At 50.1% G+C, this 12,501-nt stretch overlaps 1 protein-coding gene across 1 annotated transcript; it reads right to left on the bottom strand.

Moving 5' to 3' along the window:
* Window positions 1-79: 79 nt before the first annotated feature.
* LOC114350914 (bromodomain and WD repeat-containing protein 1-like) lies at window positions 80-10,316 on the bottom strand. Its single transcript, XM_028301881.1, has 11 exons — window positions 10,074-10,316; window positions 8,816-8,994; window positions 6,693-6,965; window positions 6,010-6,279; window positions 5,604-5,696; window positions 4,234-4,496; window positions 3,974-4,123; window positions 3,760-3,863; window positions 2,447-2,536; window positions 849-968; window positions 80-169 (listed from the first exon to the last, which is right to left on the bottom strand). The coding sequence occupies exons 1-11, from the start codon at window positions 10,215-10,217 to the stop codon at window positions 80-82; spliced, it is 1,776 nt and encodes a 591-aa protein (XP_028157682.1). The 5' UTR covers window positions 10,218-10,316.
* Window positions 10,317-12,501: the final 2,185 nt, after the last annotated feature.

Raw genomic sequence — 12,501 nt, 5'->3', positions numbered from 1 at the left:
CCTGTCTTCGAGCATCAATTTGGAGTCTCTACTAGTGCGATTTTTTCCGTTTTTCCGTCTACCTTCCTGCGCAAAAGGCTCACCTGTCGCCGGGCCCCCAGTGGCGCGCCGTGGCGGCCTCGTACTGCTGGCGGAGCACGAGGAAGTCGATGACGTCGGGCATGTCGTGGTAGCGCACGGTGAAGGGACACTACCGACTAGCGACGCGTGACGTCACACACTACGGCCCGAGCGGAGTGCTACGAAAGTTTGTTGCGTGACGTCATTCGTAGTATTTAATGCTACGAGAAGGACTACGAACCAGTAATATGCTACGACGCATGACGTAACACTGACTACGAGACGCGAGGAGTGCTACGAAAAAGTATTTTCTGCTACGAAACTTTGTTGCGTGACGTCAATGAGTCGCCGTTAGTGCTACGGGACAGACTACAAGACGCGCGGAGTGCTACGAAAAACTTTCTCTGCTACGAAATTGTGGTGCGTGACGTCACGTCAAACTTTTCTTGCCTATCCGCGCGCATTTTTATCGCGTATTTTTCAGCGTGACGTCATTTTGAGTATCTTATAGTGTTTTGCACGCGATTTTATCGTTTTTCTGCCTACTTTCCTAGCAACAAGTGTCAGTATAGTTCTTACCTGTCGCCGGGCGTCAATTTTGAGTCTCCACTAGTGTTTTTCACGCGATTTTTTCAGTTTTTCCGTATACCTCCCTGCGCAATAAGGCTCACCTGTCGCAATAAGTGCCAATTTGACTCTCACCTGTCGCCGGGCCCCCAGTGGCGCGCCGTGGCGGCCTCGTACTGCTGGCGGAGCACGAGGAAGTCGATGACGTCAGGCATGTCGTGGTAGCGCACGGTGAAGGATCGCGCGCGCGCCGCGTCCAGCGAGCAGGCCAGCCGCAGGCACACCACTCGAGGAGGTTTGATGACGTACTTGATGCCGATCACTTTCACCACCTCGCAGTCCTGAGCCGATACAAAGCAACAAATCATAGTGACTGAGATTCTACATGAGAGGTGATACAATAGTGACTAATGCCCGTTTTCACCATCAATCCCTAATTTTTAAGTGACCCCTATGGTAATACATAACAGGCATTTTGTTCTCATAGGGGTCACTTAAAAATTAGGGATTGATGGTGAAAACGGGCATGAGTTTCTTGCACTGCTTCTTCTCAGCACTGGCACATTTATTGTCTCGAAGCAGTGGTAGGGTTTATACTGGGTCGTGTAAAAGTGCTTTTTAAAAGCCTATTTGCAAAAATAAATGAGTTTTTAGTTTTTTATTAAACAACTTGTAAAGAGTCAAGATGTGCGCTCGGCTGAGTGCAACCTGCCACGGCAGACGCAGTTCGATTCGGCCAGTTATCACCGCAAGGCTGGCTATGTGATTCTCTACATAATTTGTTATAATACGAAGAGAGCAAAAATGAAAGCCGTATTGCGTTTGTTCTAGTCTCTCTCATCTTTATTTTTTGTTATTTAATTTCTTTTTAAATCCTGTCCTTAACACTATGGGTGGTGGTGAGTTTGAAGTCCTAAGGCGATATACAGGGTGGAATTTTGTAATGCCACCTGGAGGGAAAGTACCCTTAATACTGTAGATAAAAAATTTTACTCGAAGAAAACATTCCTTTATTTTTAAAAAGAAAGAGAACTGCATTCAAAGACTTTCGAAATTTTTTCGAAAATTTACCACCATACCATAAAATTTTCTGTAAATATTACAATAATTTAAGATTTCATGGTTTTCTTTTCATTTGATTTATCAAGTTTGTTAAAGAGATTTCATCCTTATACTTAACCCTAACGAACGATGCAATAAAAATACAGGATGTAATTTTTAACTTAATTTAGTTGGTTCGATTCCCGGGTGTAATCTTTGAATGCAGTTCTCTTTCTTTTCAAAAATAAAGGAATGTTTTCTATCAGTAAAATTTTCTATCTACAGTATTACGAGTACTTTCCCTCCAGGTGGCATTACAAAATTACACCCTGTAGATAGGTGAGCTATAATGGCTATGAAGCCTTTAAAGGGCATAACAAGTAAAAAAAATGTTTTTGGAGTTTAAGACAGGGGAATAAAGTTCAAAATATGGTGGGTGTACAGAGGGCTAAGTGTGAGTTTCCATCAAACTCGCTTACTGGTGAGCGCTAAAGTAAGCGCTTAAAAATATATGTAGTTCTTGTAAGTTTCCGCTAGGGGCGCTGTACAATCCATCATACATTTAATGTCATTTTTTTAACTCACACTCAGCCCTCAAGTCTGTTTTAATGACGTCCTAGGGAAAATTGCAAAGGGTCGCAAAGGTACGACCAAACTCCTTGGCCGCTCGCCTAGCCGGCGAGACATTTACTTTTTAGTTTTTTACGACTGTCACTTTTTTATCTTCCTCTTCAAATACACTTTAATTAAAAGATTATCAAGTTTGAAATGTGCTTACGTTGACGTGCGTGCGCTCCCATGGCTTGTCGCGCGGGTTCACCTTGTACAGGTCTTTCTCCGCCACCGCCTCAAAGTAGCGCTGGTGGCCCTGCAACACCACACTATTTAGTCACAATCACAAGTTACAAGGTATTACTTGTAGGGGTGAAATAGGGGCGACCAGTTTAGTAATCGTTGGGAAACAATACTACCTTATCATCTAACTAGACGACATCTTACTCGTCTATAGTCTGGTCTGTGAGCACGTAGAATTTTGTCCAATGAATGACCCCAAGCTACCTATCCTTATCGCTCGCGCATAATTATTTGCTGTCGCGACTGTGCGACGGGCAGCCGCAGTGAGCGATAAGGATATGGGTTGGTTGAGGTCATTGGACAAAATTCTACGTGCTTGCAGACCGGACTTTAGCATGTTTCAGAGTTGAGCAGAGTTTCGTTTACCTACGTCAGTGATTGGTGACATCAAAAGTCCTCACTAGTGAGCGCGTAAAAAAATGTATGGAAATTTTAGTTCTTGAACGTTTCCGTTAGGGGCGCTGTACAATCCGTCATACATTTCATGTCATTTTTTGACGCGCTCACTAGTGTTTGATCACTGATGTTTAACTTTGATGTAAACTCGCACTAGGCCTTCGGTATTGTGCCGATGCGATAGCGTTGATTACAAGAAGCTACTGTGTCGCCATCTAGAGAACCACACGCGTATTTTCTTCTGTCCATGGCGAATATTTTTCACAATCGTTCGCCCTCCAACTTCGCCCCATATGGCAGTCACGGAAATTGACCCGAAGGGTCAAGATCAAAATATTCGGGTCCAACGTTAAATCCGTTCTGCTCTATGGGTGTGAAACGTGGAAGGTCACCAAGGTTATCTCGCACCAGCTGCAGGTCTTCATCAACCGCTGCCTTCGCCGAATTCTCGGCATATACTGGCCCGAGAAAATCTCCAACGTCGAGCTATTGGAACGCTGCCACGAAATTCCGATCGACCAGCAGATCAAGCGCCGCAAGTGGAACTGGATCGGCCACACTCTCCGAAGGGACCCCGATCACATCCCTAAGCAGGCTCTGGATTGGAATCCCCAAGGAAAACGCAAACGTGGTCGACCCAGGCAAACTTGGCGGCGCACTGTAGCGGACGAGGCGAAGAAGATCGGCAAGACCTGGAGCGAGATCAAGCGAGAAGCTCAAGACCGAACGAGATGGAGGACTGTTGTGGACGCCCTCTGCCCCATCTAGGGGACATAGGACCATAAGTCAAGTAAGTCAAGTCGCCCTCCTGGGCGCGGGGGGGGGTCGGGGGTGACTCACCAGCTTGAAGTACAAGCACTCGTCGCCCATCTGCGGATGGTAGGGCGCCTTGCGCGGCGACACGGCCGTCAGCCAGTCGCCCACGCGGTAGGCGTCGCCCAACTCTATGGGCGCGGGCCCGGTGACTCACCAGCCTGAAGTACAAGCACTCGTCGCCCATCTGCGGATGGTAGGGCGCCTTGCGCGGCGACACGGCCGTCAGCCAGTCGCCCACGCGGTAGGCGTCGCCCAACTCTATGGGCGCGGGCCCGGTGACTCACCAGCCTGAAGTACAAGCACTCGTCGCCCATCTGCGGATGGTAGGGCGCCTTGCGCGGCGACACGGCCGTCAGCCAGTCGCCCACGCGGTAGGCGTCGCCCAACTCTATGGGCGCGGGCCCGGTGACTCACCAGCCTGAAGTACAAGCACTCGTCGCCCATCTGCGGATGGTAGGGCGCCTTGCGCGGCGACACGGCCGTCAGCCAGTCGCCCACGCGGTAGGCGTCGCCCAACTCTATGGGCGCGGGCCCGGTGACTCACCAGCCTGAAGTACAAGCACTCGTCGCCCATCTGCGGATGGTAGGGCGCCTTGCGCGGCGACACGGCCGTCAGCCAGTCGCCCACGCGGTAGGCGTCGCCCAGCTCGTCGGGAGGGGGCGCCGTGTCTTCGGCGGGGGTGGTGGGGGACGCAGCGGAGGTGGTAGGAAGGTCCTCGGTTCGCTCGGCTCGTTTTGCGGCCACTGCGCTGGGACTGTATCTGAAGTAAATTAAGTTGATGTTATAGTCCGGTCGCCGAGCACCTTATCGCTCGCGCGTAATTATGTTGCTGTCGCGCTCGCACACTCACTGCGGGCGCGCGTCGCACAGTCGCGACAGCAATACAATTACGCGCGAGCGATAAGGATGGGTAGCTTGGGGTCATTGGACAAATTCTACGTGCTCGGCGACCGACCGGGCTTTAATGACAAGTTTGCACACACTAGTTGTCGTCTCAGAGTGTCAGTAGAAATATGATTCAGAAATCACCAGTTGGCGCCACTGTCAGTCATGTATGATCACTCGTGAGTTGGCGCTATTGTCAGAATCACTATAACACTCCGAAGAATTTTTATCGGCCGATTTGTCATAAAAATTGGAATTCGAGCCAACTATCGACCGACTTAAAATCTATAGTCTGCGAGGTAACTATAGAAAATGATGCCAACCAATCAGCCGTAGAGTCAAAATGATTAAATAAAATGGCACCACCTAGTGAACCGCAATCAAAATTACTAAAGTGACGCCACCTAGTGAGCCGTAGTCAAAATTACTCAATACTCAATAGTTTATTTTGCATAACCACATTAGCATTCACATTTTAGGTCTTACAATTTTGGCAGTTATACAATGTGGACCCAGTTAAATACTACTACCTACCTACTAAATACAACGTGCTTCTTTTGTTTTCCGGAAATTTTAGGGGTTTATTGTATAAATAAATAAAAACTAGTTAAATAGTCTCCTAAGAATATGTGTTTCTAAAAGCATATTTTTGAAGATATTGTGGATTCTAGATTTAGAAGATACCTAGTTGATTTAGATTATAGTATCATCATATCACCAATCAATTTTTTTTTTCAAAATTGTCACCTAGTCTTTTTGTGCAGACTTTTTATTGATAAGTGTATGTAAATTATGAATTATTTCAGTGAAAATTAAATTTTAAATAATTTCGTATGAAAAAAATAAGTCGAAAAAAATTGTTGAATTTAACAAAAAATGTAATGCCATTCCATTCTTTGAAGTGGTCTTATTAATACTCTAGAGTTCCAGGAAATCAAAAAGAGCACGTTGTATAGTAGCTCCACCTAGTAGTAGAACGTACCTTTTGGCAGGCAGCGGACGGCGACGGGCACGCGCGGGCGGTGCGAGCGCTGCGCCCGCCTCCCAGTCGGAATATTGCGAAGATGAGGAACTGCTGGAAATTAAACTCAAATGAGTTGTTTTTTAAGGTCAATTTTAAATTTTTAAAGCGTCTATGTCTGCTAGAAGTGCCTTACAGATTTGATGATCAGTCAGTGAGTGAGTGACAATATTAAAATGCAGAACAAGACAGGTTTTTGACCGCAATCACACCTGATATTAAATGAGATGCTGTCTAGGATGATACTTAACCAGTTATAATTCTGGTTCAAATTGAGTGAAATTTGAAATAAACCGTGTTTATAAAATGCTTGCGTCTGAAGTAATATAGCCCGTGTTACAATGGCAGCAGGGCCCACAGTCGCTACCTGCTAGAATCAGAGGCGCTGCCGCTGGAGTGGCTCGAGCGGCTGGAGCGCGAGTCGCGGCCCGAGCCAGACAGGCGCACCGACTCGTCTGAAGTAATATAGCCCGTGTTACAATGGCAGCAGGGCCCACAGTCGCTACCTGCTAGAATCAGAGGCGCTGCCGCTGGAGTGGCTCGAGCGGCTGGAGCGCGAGTCGCGGCCCGAGCCAGACAGGCGCACTGACTCGTCTGAAGTGTCGCTGGAAGCGCTTGGTGGCTCTGGTGGCTCCTCCTGCATAGTGGTTTAAGTTGTTAGCGAGCTAGATAATATTTAGGGCACATTTTTTTAAATAACTTTTTATTGCAACTCCGTAACAGTTCTTTAAACTTTCCAAATTGGATCGTCGATCTGTAGAGGACATTCTGTTTGTATCGAAGATTTGCTATGTAAAAATAATCCATAATTTAAAGGTCAGCGGGCTAGATTGCGCGCCGTGATAAAAACTTATCGATGATTTTAGACGACATTCACGCTAAACACTTATCAGGACTTTCGCGACACTGTGCTACGCGTCCCACTAAGTGTCAAAAATCTTTCCATATCGTATCAGAGCGGTGTTGTAGCGAGTGCCACTGCATAGTAATGTAAGTGGGTCGTTAGCGGCGCGGCGTTGGCTTACCAATGGTGCGGAGCGAGGGCGGGACGTAGGGCGGGGCGTGGGCGGGGCATAGGGCGGGGCGTGGGGCGCGTGTGGGGCCGGCCGGTGCGGCGGCGCGGGGCGTGCGGCGCGGTGCTGATCATGAGCGGGGCTTACCAGCGGCGGGGCGGGGCGTGGGCGGGGCGTCGGGCGGGGCGTGGGGCGCGCGTGGGGCCGGCCGGCGCGGCGGCGCGGGGCGTGCGGCGCGGTGCTGATCATGAGCGGACGGCGCCGCATCTCGCGCCGGAACCACGCCTGCTCCAGCTCGTACAATTCTGCGCTGTGGCGACAGGGATCCGTCAGAGGCTGATATGTTATTGTCTTAAAAATCTTGAAAACTATAGTCTAAACCAGCGGTTCCCAAACTTATTTTGTCTACTGCCCACTTTGAGAATAAATTCTTTGTAGCGCCCCCATTTGTAGTCGAGAGTCGAGTGCTCAGTCGGTGTCTAAGAGTCCTCCTAGTAAATGACGCCTCCCAAGCCTCTACACAACGTCCCGATTTTTTTTTCTGGGTCTCTTACCGCCCCCCTTTAAGCCTGCAGCGCCCACAAGGGGGCGTTATCGCCCACTTTGGGAAAGACTGGTCTAAACACAAAATCACAATCTTTAAAGTCCTAAATTAACTGCTAAATTGGCTGGGCCATAGAAAAGAAAGAGTCGTCCAGGAAATCGAGGGGAATTCCAGTGAGCCTCTCAGAAGTGCAAGAGTGATGGGTACTCTTCACTATGCTTGTTCAACATGCATGTATGTGTGTGTATGTAAATAAATAAATAAATAAACATACATCGCTAGGGAGAGAGGTGATTCTTAGAGCACGGGAGGAGAAACTATGGAACCCAGTTAGATTTGAGGAAAAAAGACCTGGAAAATATTTTTAAGGGAAAGGGAGATCCTCAAACGCGGCCAGGAAATCTAGAAAACTTTCAGTGCGCTTCTTAGAAGAGGCAAGACCGCGCGACCTACAGCTGGGAAAAGAATAACCGCTGTGGGACTCAGGGAGGAAGAAATTAACCTGTTAAAAAGGGTATACCGGATTTGACACTAACAAGACCTGGAAGAAATTTGGTGGGACCCAGTAGACCTGGGAATGCGGACCAGATCCACACGCATGTCGAAATCAGCATCATAGGTAAAAGGCACTTAAAAAGGGGATTTCTGTGAGTATTTATGAACCTAGAAGAAAAGGAACTGTAATGGGTCTTTTGTACTCACTGCGCCTGGGCATTTCTGTTTGGTACAGTTAACATGGTGAAATGGAGATGTCTGCAGGAAAAGGTTGATCCCCTTCGAGTCTAGGAGACTTGGGAAGGGAGGTATTCCGCTGGGTCTTTCAGAAAGGTAAGAGTCATGAGTTCTGTGACTGCACGACTTATAGCGCTGATGCGACTAAATCGGCCCGAGCCTTTCAGAGGACCAAGAGTGATGTGTACTGTGCAACTTGCGTCTGGGAAAAGAGTAATCCATTTGGAACTCAAAGAAGGAGGAATAAATCTGTTAAAAAGGGATTTCTGTGTGGAAGGGGTATTTAAACGGGTTCAGGAAACCTAGAATGAGGGGAATACAGTTGGTCTTTTCACTGAGAAGACCTGGAAGTTTGATGGGAACCAGTAGACCTAAGAAAATTTGATTTCTGTGGCGAATCATCCTCATCGAGTCCAGTTAGACCCGGAAAACATTTTTTAGAGCTACATTTCAATGAGCCTTTTGGTGGGGCAAGTGATATGTACCATGCATGTGCAACCTGCTATAGACTCGAGAAGAAATGAACCTGTAATTTTCATGAAATCTAGAACGAAGGAAGTTCCATTGGCCTTTCAGTGAGCATTTTGGAAGGGGCAAGACCGCGCGCGCGACCTACAGCTGGGAAAAAAGGAATCCCTGTAGGATGTAGGATTCAGGGAGGAAGAAATTAACCTGTTAAAATGGGATACGGGGCTTGACACTGGTGGGATCCAGTAGACCTGGGAATGCGGACCAGATCCACACGCGTGCCGAAATCCGCATCACAGGAAAAAGACACTAAAAAAGAGGATTTCTGTGAGGTATATCCAGGAATCTAAAAAAGAACTCCAATGAGTATTCTGTAATGCCAGTGGGCCCTGTGGACCAGAGTGCTCTTTACTCACTGCGCCTGGGCCACCCGGGCCGCCATGGCAGGATTGGGCGGGCGGAGCGCGCGTCGTCTCGGCGCCAGCGGCGTCTCGTCCTGCTGCCACGAGCCGAGCGTGTGCCGAACTCCTTCGCCGCGCCACACGCCGCTCGGCGCCGCCGCCGCCTCCTCGCCGTCTTGTTCCGCCGCCAACGCCTGTGTAGCGGGCATTAGCGAGATTACTCATACGTATTCCTAATACGTAAAGCGTTATACAAAACTGTTTGAAATCTTATGTGACAAGTCAGTGTCTAATAAATCATCATCTAAAGTGTAGTGTACGTTTCGTTTATGGACCCTCATACACGCACAAACAGAGAAGACACCAACAACGCCTGCAATCAGACGACAATAAGAACCAATAGAATCGCTTTATGTACCGAGGCGAAGTAAATGAAGCGATTCTATTGGTTCTTTGCAAACACATCCCTCGCTACGCATCCTCGCACATCTCTGGTGGAAACGGAAGCTAGAGATGGTTTCTGGATAAAAAAGCAAGTTTGAATTACTAATAATAACTTATCAAAAAACACTCGACACATATTTTTCACCTTTACAAACTAGTTTTCAATCAGTTACCAATTGAAATGTTTACATTTCAAATGACAGCCAGTATTGTTTTATCAGTTGGCGCCTTTGTCAAGTGACAAAACCTAACTCATCAGTGGCGCCAACTCGTGAACCTTCAGAGAAAAAATCCCTCCACGTATTGATTTCATATTTGACGATGATCCTTATTGGCATTCATGAGTTGGCGCCTTTGTCAGATATTTCTTATCAGTGGCGTCAACTGGCGATGTATTTGTATCACGTCCGCAACACACTTCGCACCTGTATGTGCTTGTTCACATTGACTCGCGGGCGCGGTGACGAAATATCAAACATATGTAGTGATTCCAAGTGTTCACGTACGAAACGCACGTGCGGTCTAACTAGCGGGCAAGCTAGCGACTGGTGCGCGCGGAGCGCTCGCGGTAATTTCAACGCGTGAAGATGTTTGTGTGTGTTCATGTCAAACTAGCGGCGGCGTGCGCGTTTCACTCGCGACGTCAGGTGAGTTCAACCAGTTCGAACTTGTCGCTAGAAACGATAGTACGTCACACTCGCGCGAACGCCTGGTGGTTAATGTGAACACGAGCTCGCAACGTTTCCCGCGCCCGCGCGTACCTACGTGAACAAGCACTATCACAATATTAACACACTGCTACACACCGTGCTGTGTCCGGCGCACGCACCTGTATCATGCGGTCGAGCGCGCGGTGCGCGGGCGCGGCGGGCACCAGCTGGCTGGCGGGCAGCAGCTCGCGGCCGGGCACGAGGCGCTGGTGGCGCGGCGCGTGCGGCGCCCCCTCCACGTCCACGAGGAAGGGCGGCGGCATGAGGTGCGGCGGCGTCTGCGTCTGCTCGTCCAGCGCGCCGCCCAGCGCGTCGCGGGCTGCGGACAGCGGTGGGAGCTGTTACATTTGTTGCTGGTCGCCAGTTGGCGCCTTTAACAGTAGGGTCAGTTAGACGAGCCCAGAACAGACGGTGAAACGCAACTGCAACTTTCTGATGATTCTTATGAAACTGAAAGTTTCAAACTGGTCGCATCATGTGGGGTCTATCAACGGACGCTATGGCAGAAACTTAAATGCAACTCAAAAGTAACTAGCAGTTGCAGTTTCGTTGCAGTTGCGTTTCACCATCTGTTCTGGGCTTTACAGTACTGGCAAGAACTAGTTGACGCCTGAAACAGGTCTTACGATACAATAAACAGTTACGGTATTAGCAAGAGCGAGTTGGCGCCGCTGACGAGGCCTAATCAATGGCGGCGACTGATGCCACTGCAATAAACAGTTACGGTATTGACAAGAGCCAGTTGGCGCCTCTGATGAAATTATTTACCATTGGCGCCAACTGGTGAACGAAACTTTTACATAAGCGTTTATCAGCTGGAACGATGTTCAGTCATAAATCGAGTGACATGATTTTACTGTTAAAGGCGCCAACTGGTGTACGTCATATAGTATAACGTTCTTTTTGAAGAACAATTTCAATTACGTTCGTTTCAGCCAAATGACGTTTAATGCAGGTCAAAGGCTTTTCCCAAGAATTTACAAAACGTCCGGTCCTCCGCTGCCCGCATCCAGGTTCTTCCCGCAACCTTCACCAGATCGTCGGTCCACCTAGAGGGATACCTGCCCACGCTACGTATTCCGGCCCGTGATCTTTAGCCTCAGCAGCAGGTGCCCGTGCGAGCCTCGCGTCTCACCGAGCGGGCCGTGCGAGTCGGAGGCGGCCCGAGCGAGCGTCGCGTCTCACCGAGCGAGCCGTGCGAGTCTGAGCCGGCCCGTGCGAGCCTCGCGTCTCACCGAGCGTGCCGTGCGAGTCGGAGGCGGCCCGAGCGAGCGTCGCGTCTCACCGAGCGAGCCGTGCGAGCCTGAGCCGGCCCGTGCGAGCCTCGCGTCTTTCCGAGCGGGCCGTGCGAGTCGGGCCGGCCCGTGCGAGCCTCGCGTCTCACCGAGCGAGCCGTGCGAGTCTGAGCCGGCCCGTGCGAGCCTCGCGTCTCACCGAGCGGGCCGTGCGAGTCTGAGCCGGCCCGTGCGAGCCTCACGTCTTTCCGAGCGGGCCGTGCGAGTCGGAGCCGGCCCGAGCGAGCCTCGCGTCTCACCGAGCGGGCCGTGCGAGTCTGAGCCGGCCCGTGCGAGTCGGAGCCGGCCCGAGCGAGCCTCGCGTCTCACCGAGCGGGCCGTGCGAGTCTGAGCCGGCCCGTGCGAGTCGGAGNTCAGAGAGTGCAGCTGCCCGTTCTCTGTTTGATGTGTAGTCCCTAAGTCGCCTCTTGCGACACCCGTGGGAAGAGTAGGGGTTGGTGACAAATGTATTCTACTCTGCCGGCACACAGGCTGTCCATGAACCTAGAAGAAAGGGAATTCCACTGGGTTTTCTGTACTCACTGCGCCTGGGCCACCCGGGCCGCCATGGCAGGATTGGGCGGGCGGAGCGCGCGTCGTCTCGGCGCCAGCGGCGTCTCGTCCTGCTGCCACGAGCCGAGCGTGTGCCGAACTCCTTCGCCGCGCCACACGCCGCTCGGCGCCGAGGACACTCAGTGAGCCTCTCAGAAGTGCAAGAGTGATGGGTACTCTTCATTATGCTTACCCAACATATATCGCTTGGGAAAGGGGGAATCCTTTGAGACCTAGTACACGGGAGGAGAAACTAAGGGACCCAGTTAGACCTGGGAAAAAAGATCAGAGAAAGATCTTTAAGGGAAAGAGAGATCCTCAAACGCGTCCAGAAAATCGAGAGAACTTTCAGTGAGCCTTCCAGAGGAACAGGAGTGATGTGTACTGTGCCTGTGCGACTTGCGTCTTGGAAAAGAGGAATCCTTATGGAACTCAAAGAAGGAAGAAATAAACCTGTTAAAAAGGGGGTTACTGTGTGGAAAGGGTTCAGAAAACCTAGATTGAGGGGAATACAGGTGGTCATGGCACTGAGAAAATCTGGAAGAATTAGAGAGGGGACCTAGTAGACCTGAGAAAAAAGATATCTACCAGTTAGACCTGGAAAGAGGGTAATTCCAGTGGGCCCTTTCAGGCTATGTATTATTTACTCACTGCGCCTGGGCCACCCGGGCCGCCATGGCAGGATTGGGCGGGCGGAGCGCGCGTCGTCTCGGCGCCAGCG

Source organism: Ostrinia furnacalis, unplaced genomic scaffold (genome assembly GCF_004193835.3).
Source record: "Ostrinia furnacalis isolate ACB-3 unplaced genomic scaffold, ASM419383v2 OfSCF1006, whole genome shotgun sequence".
Lineage (NCBI taxonomy): Eukaryota > Metazoa > Arthropoda > Insecta > Lepidoptera > Crambidae > Ostrinia > Ostrinia furnacalis.
This window is presented reverse-complemented; position numbering and strand designations above follow the sequence as displayed.

Bases quoted from the DNA above. Each gene is read 5' to 3' on its own strand.
- LOC114350914 (XM_028301881.1), bottom strand. From the start codon at position 10,217: ATGCCGCCGCCCTTCCTCGTGGACGTGGAGGGGGCGCCGCACGCGCCG. The intron at 6,966-8,815 runs GTGAGTAAAGAG...CTGTCGCCACAG, and splicing joins GCCCGGGTGGCCCAGGCGCA to CGCAGAATTGTACGAGCTGG. The intron at 6,280-6,692 runs GTCCCGCCCTCG...ACCACTATGCAG, and splicing joins CCGCCCACGCCCCGCCCTAC to GAGGAGCCACCAGAGCCACC.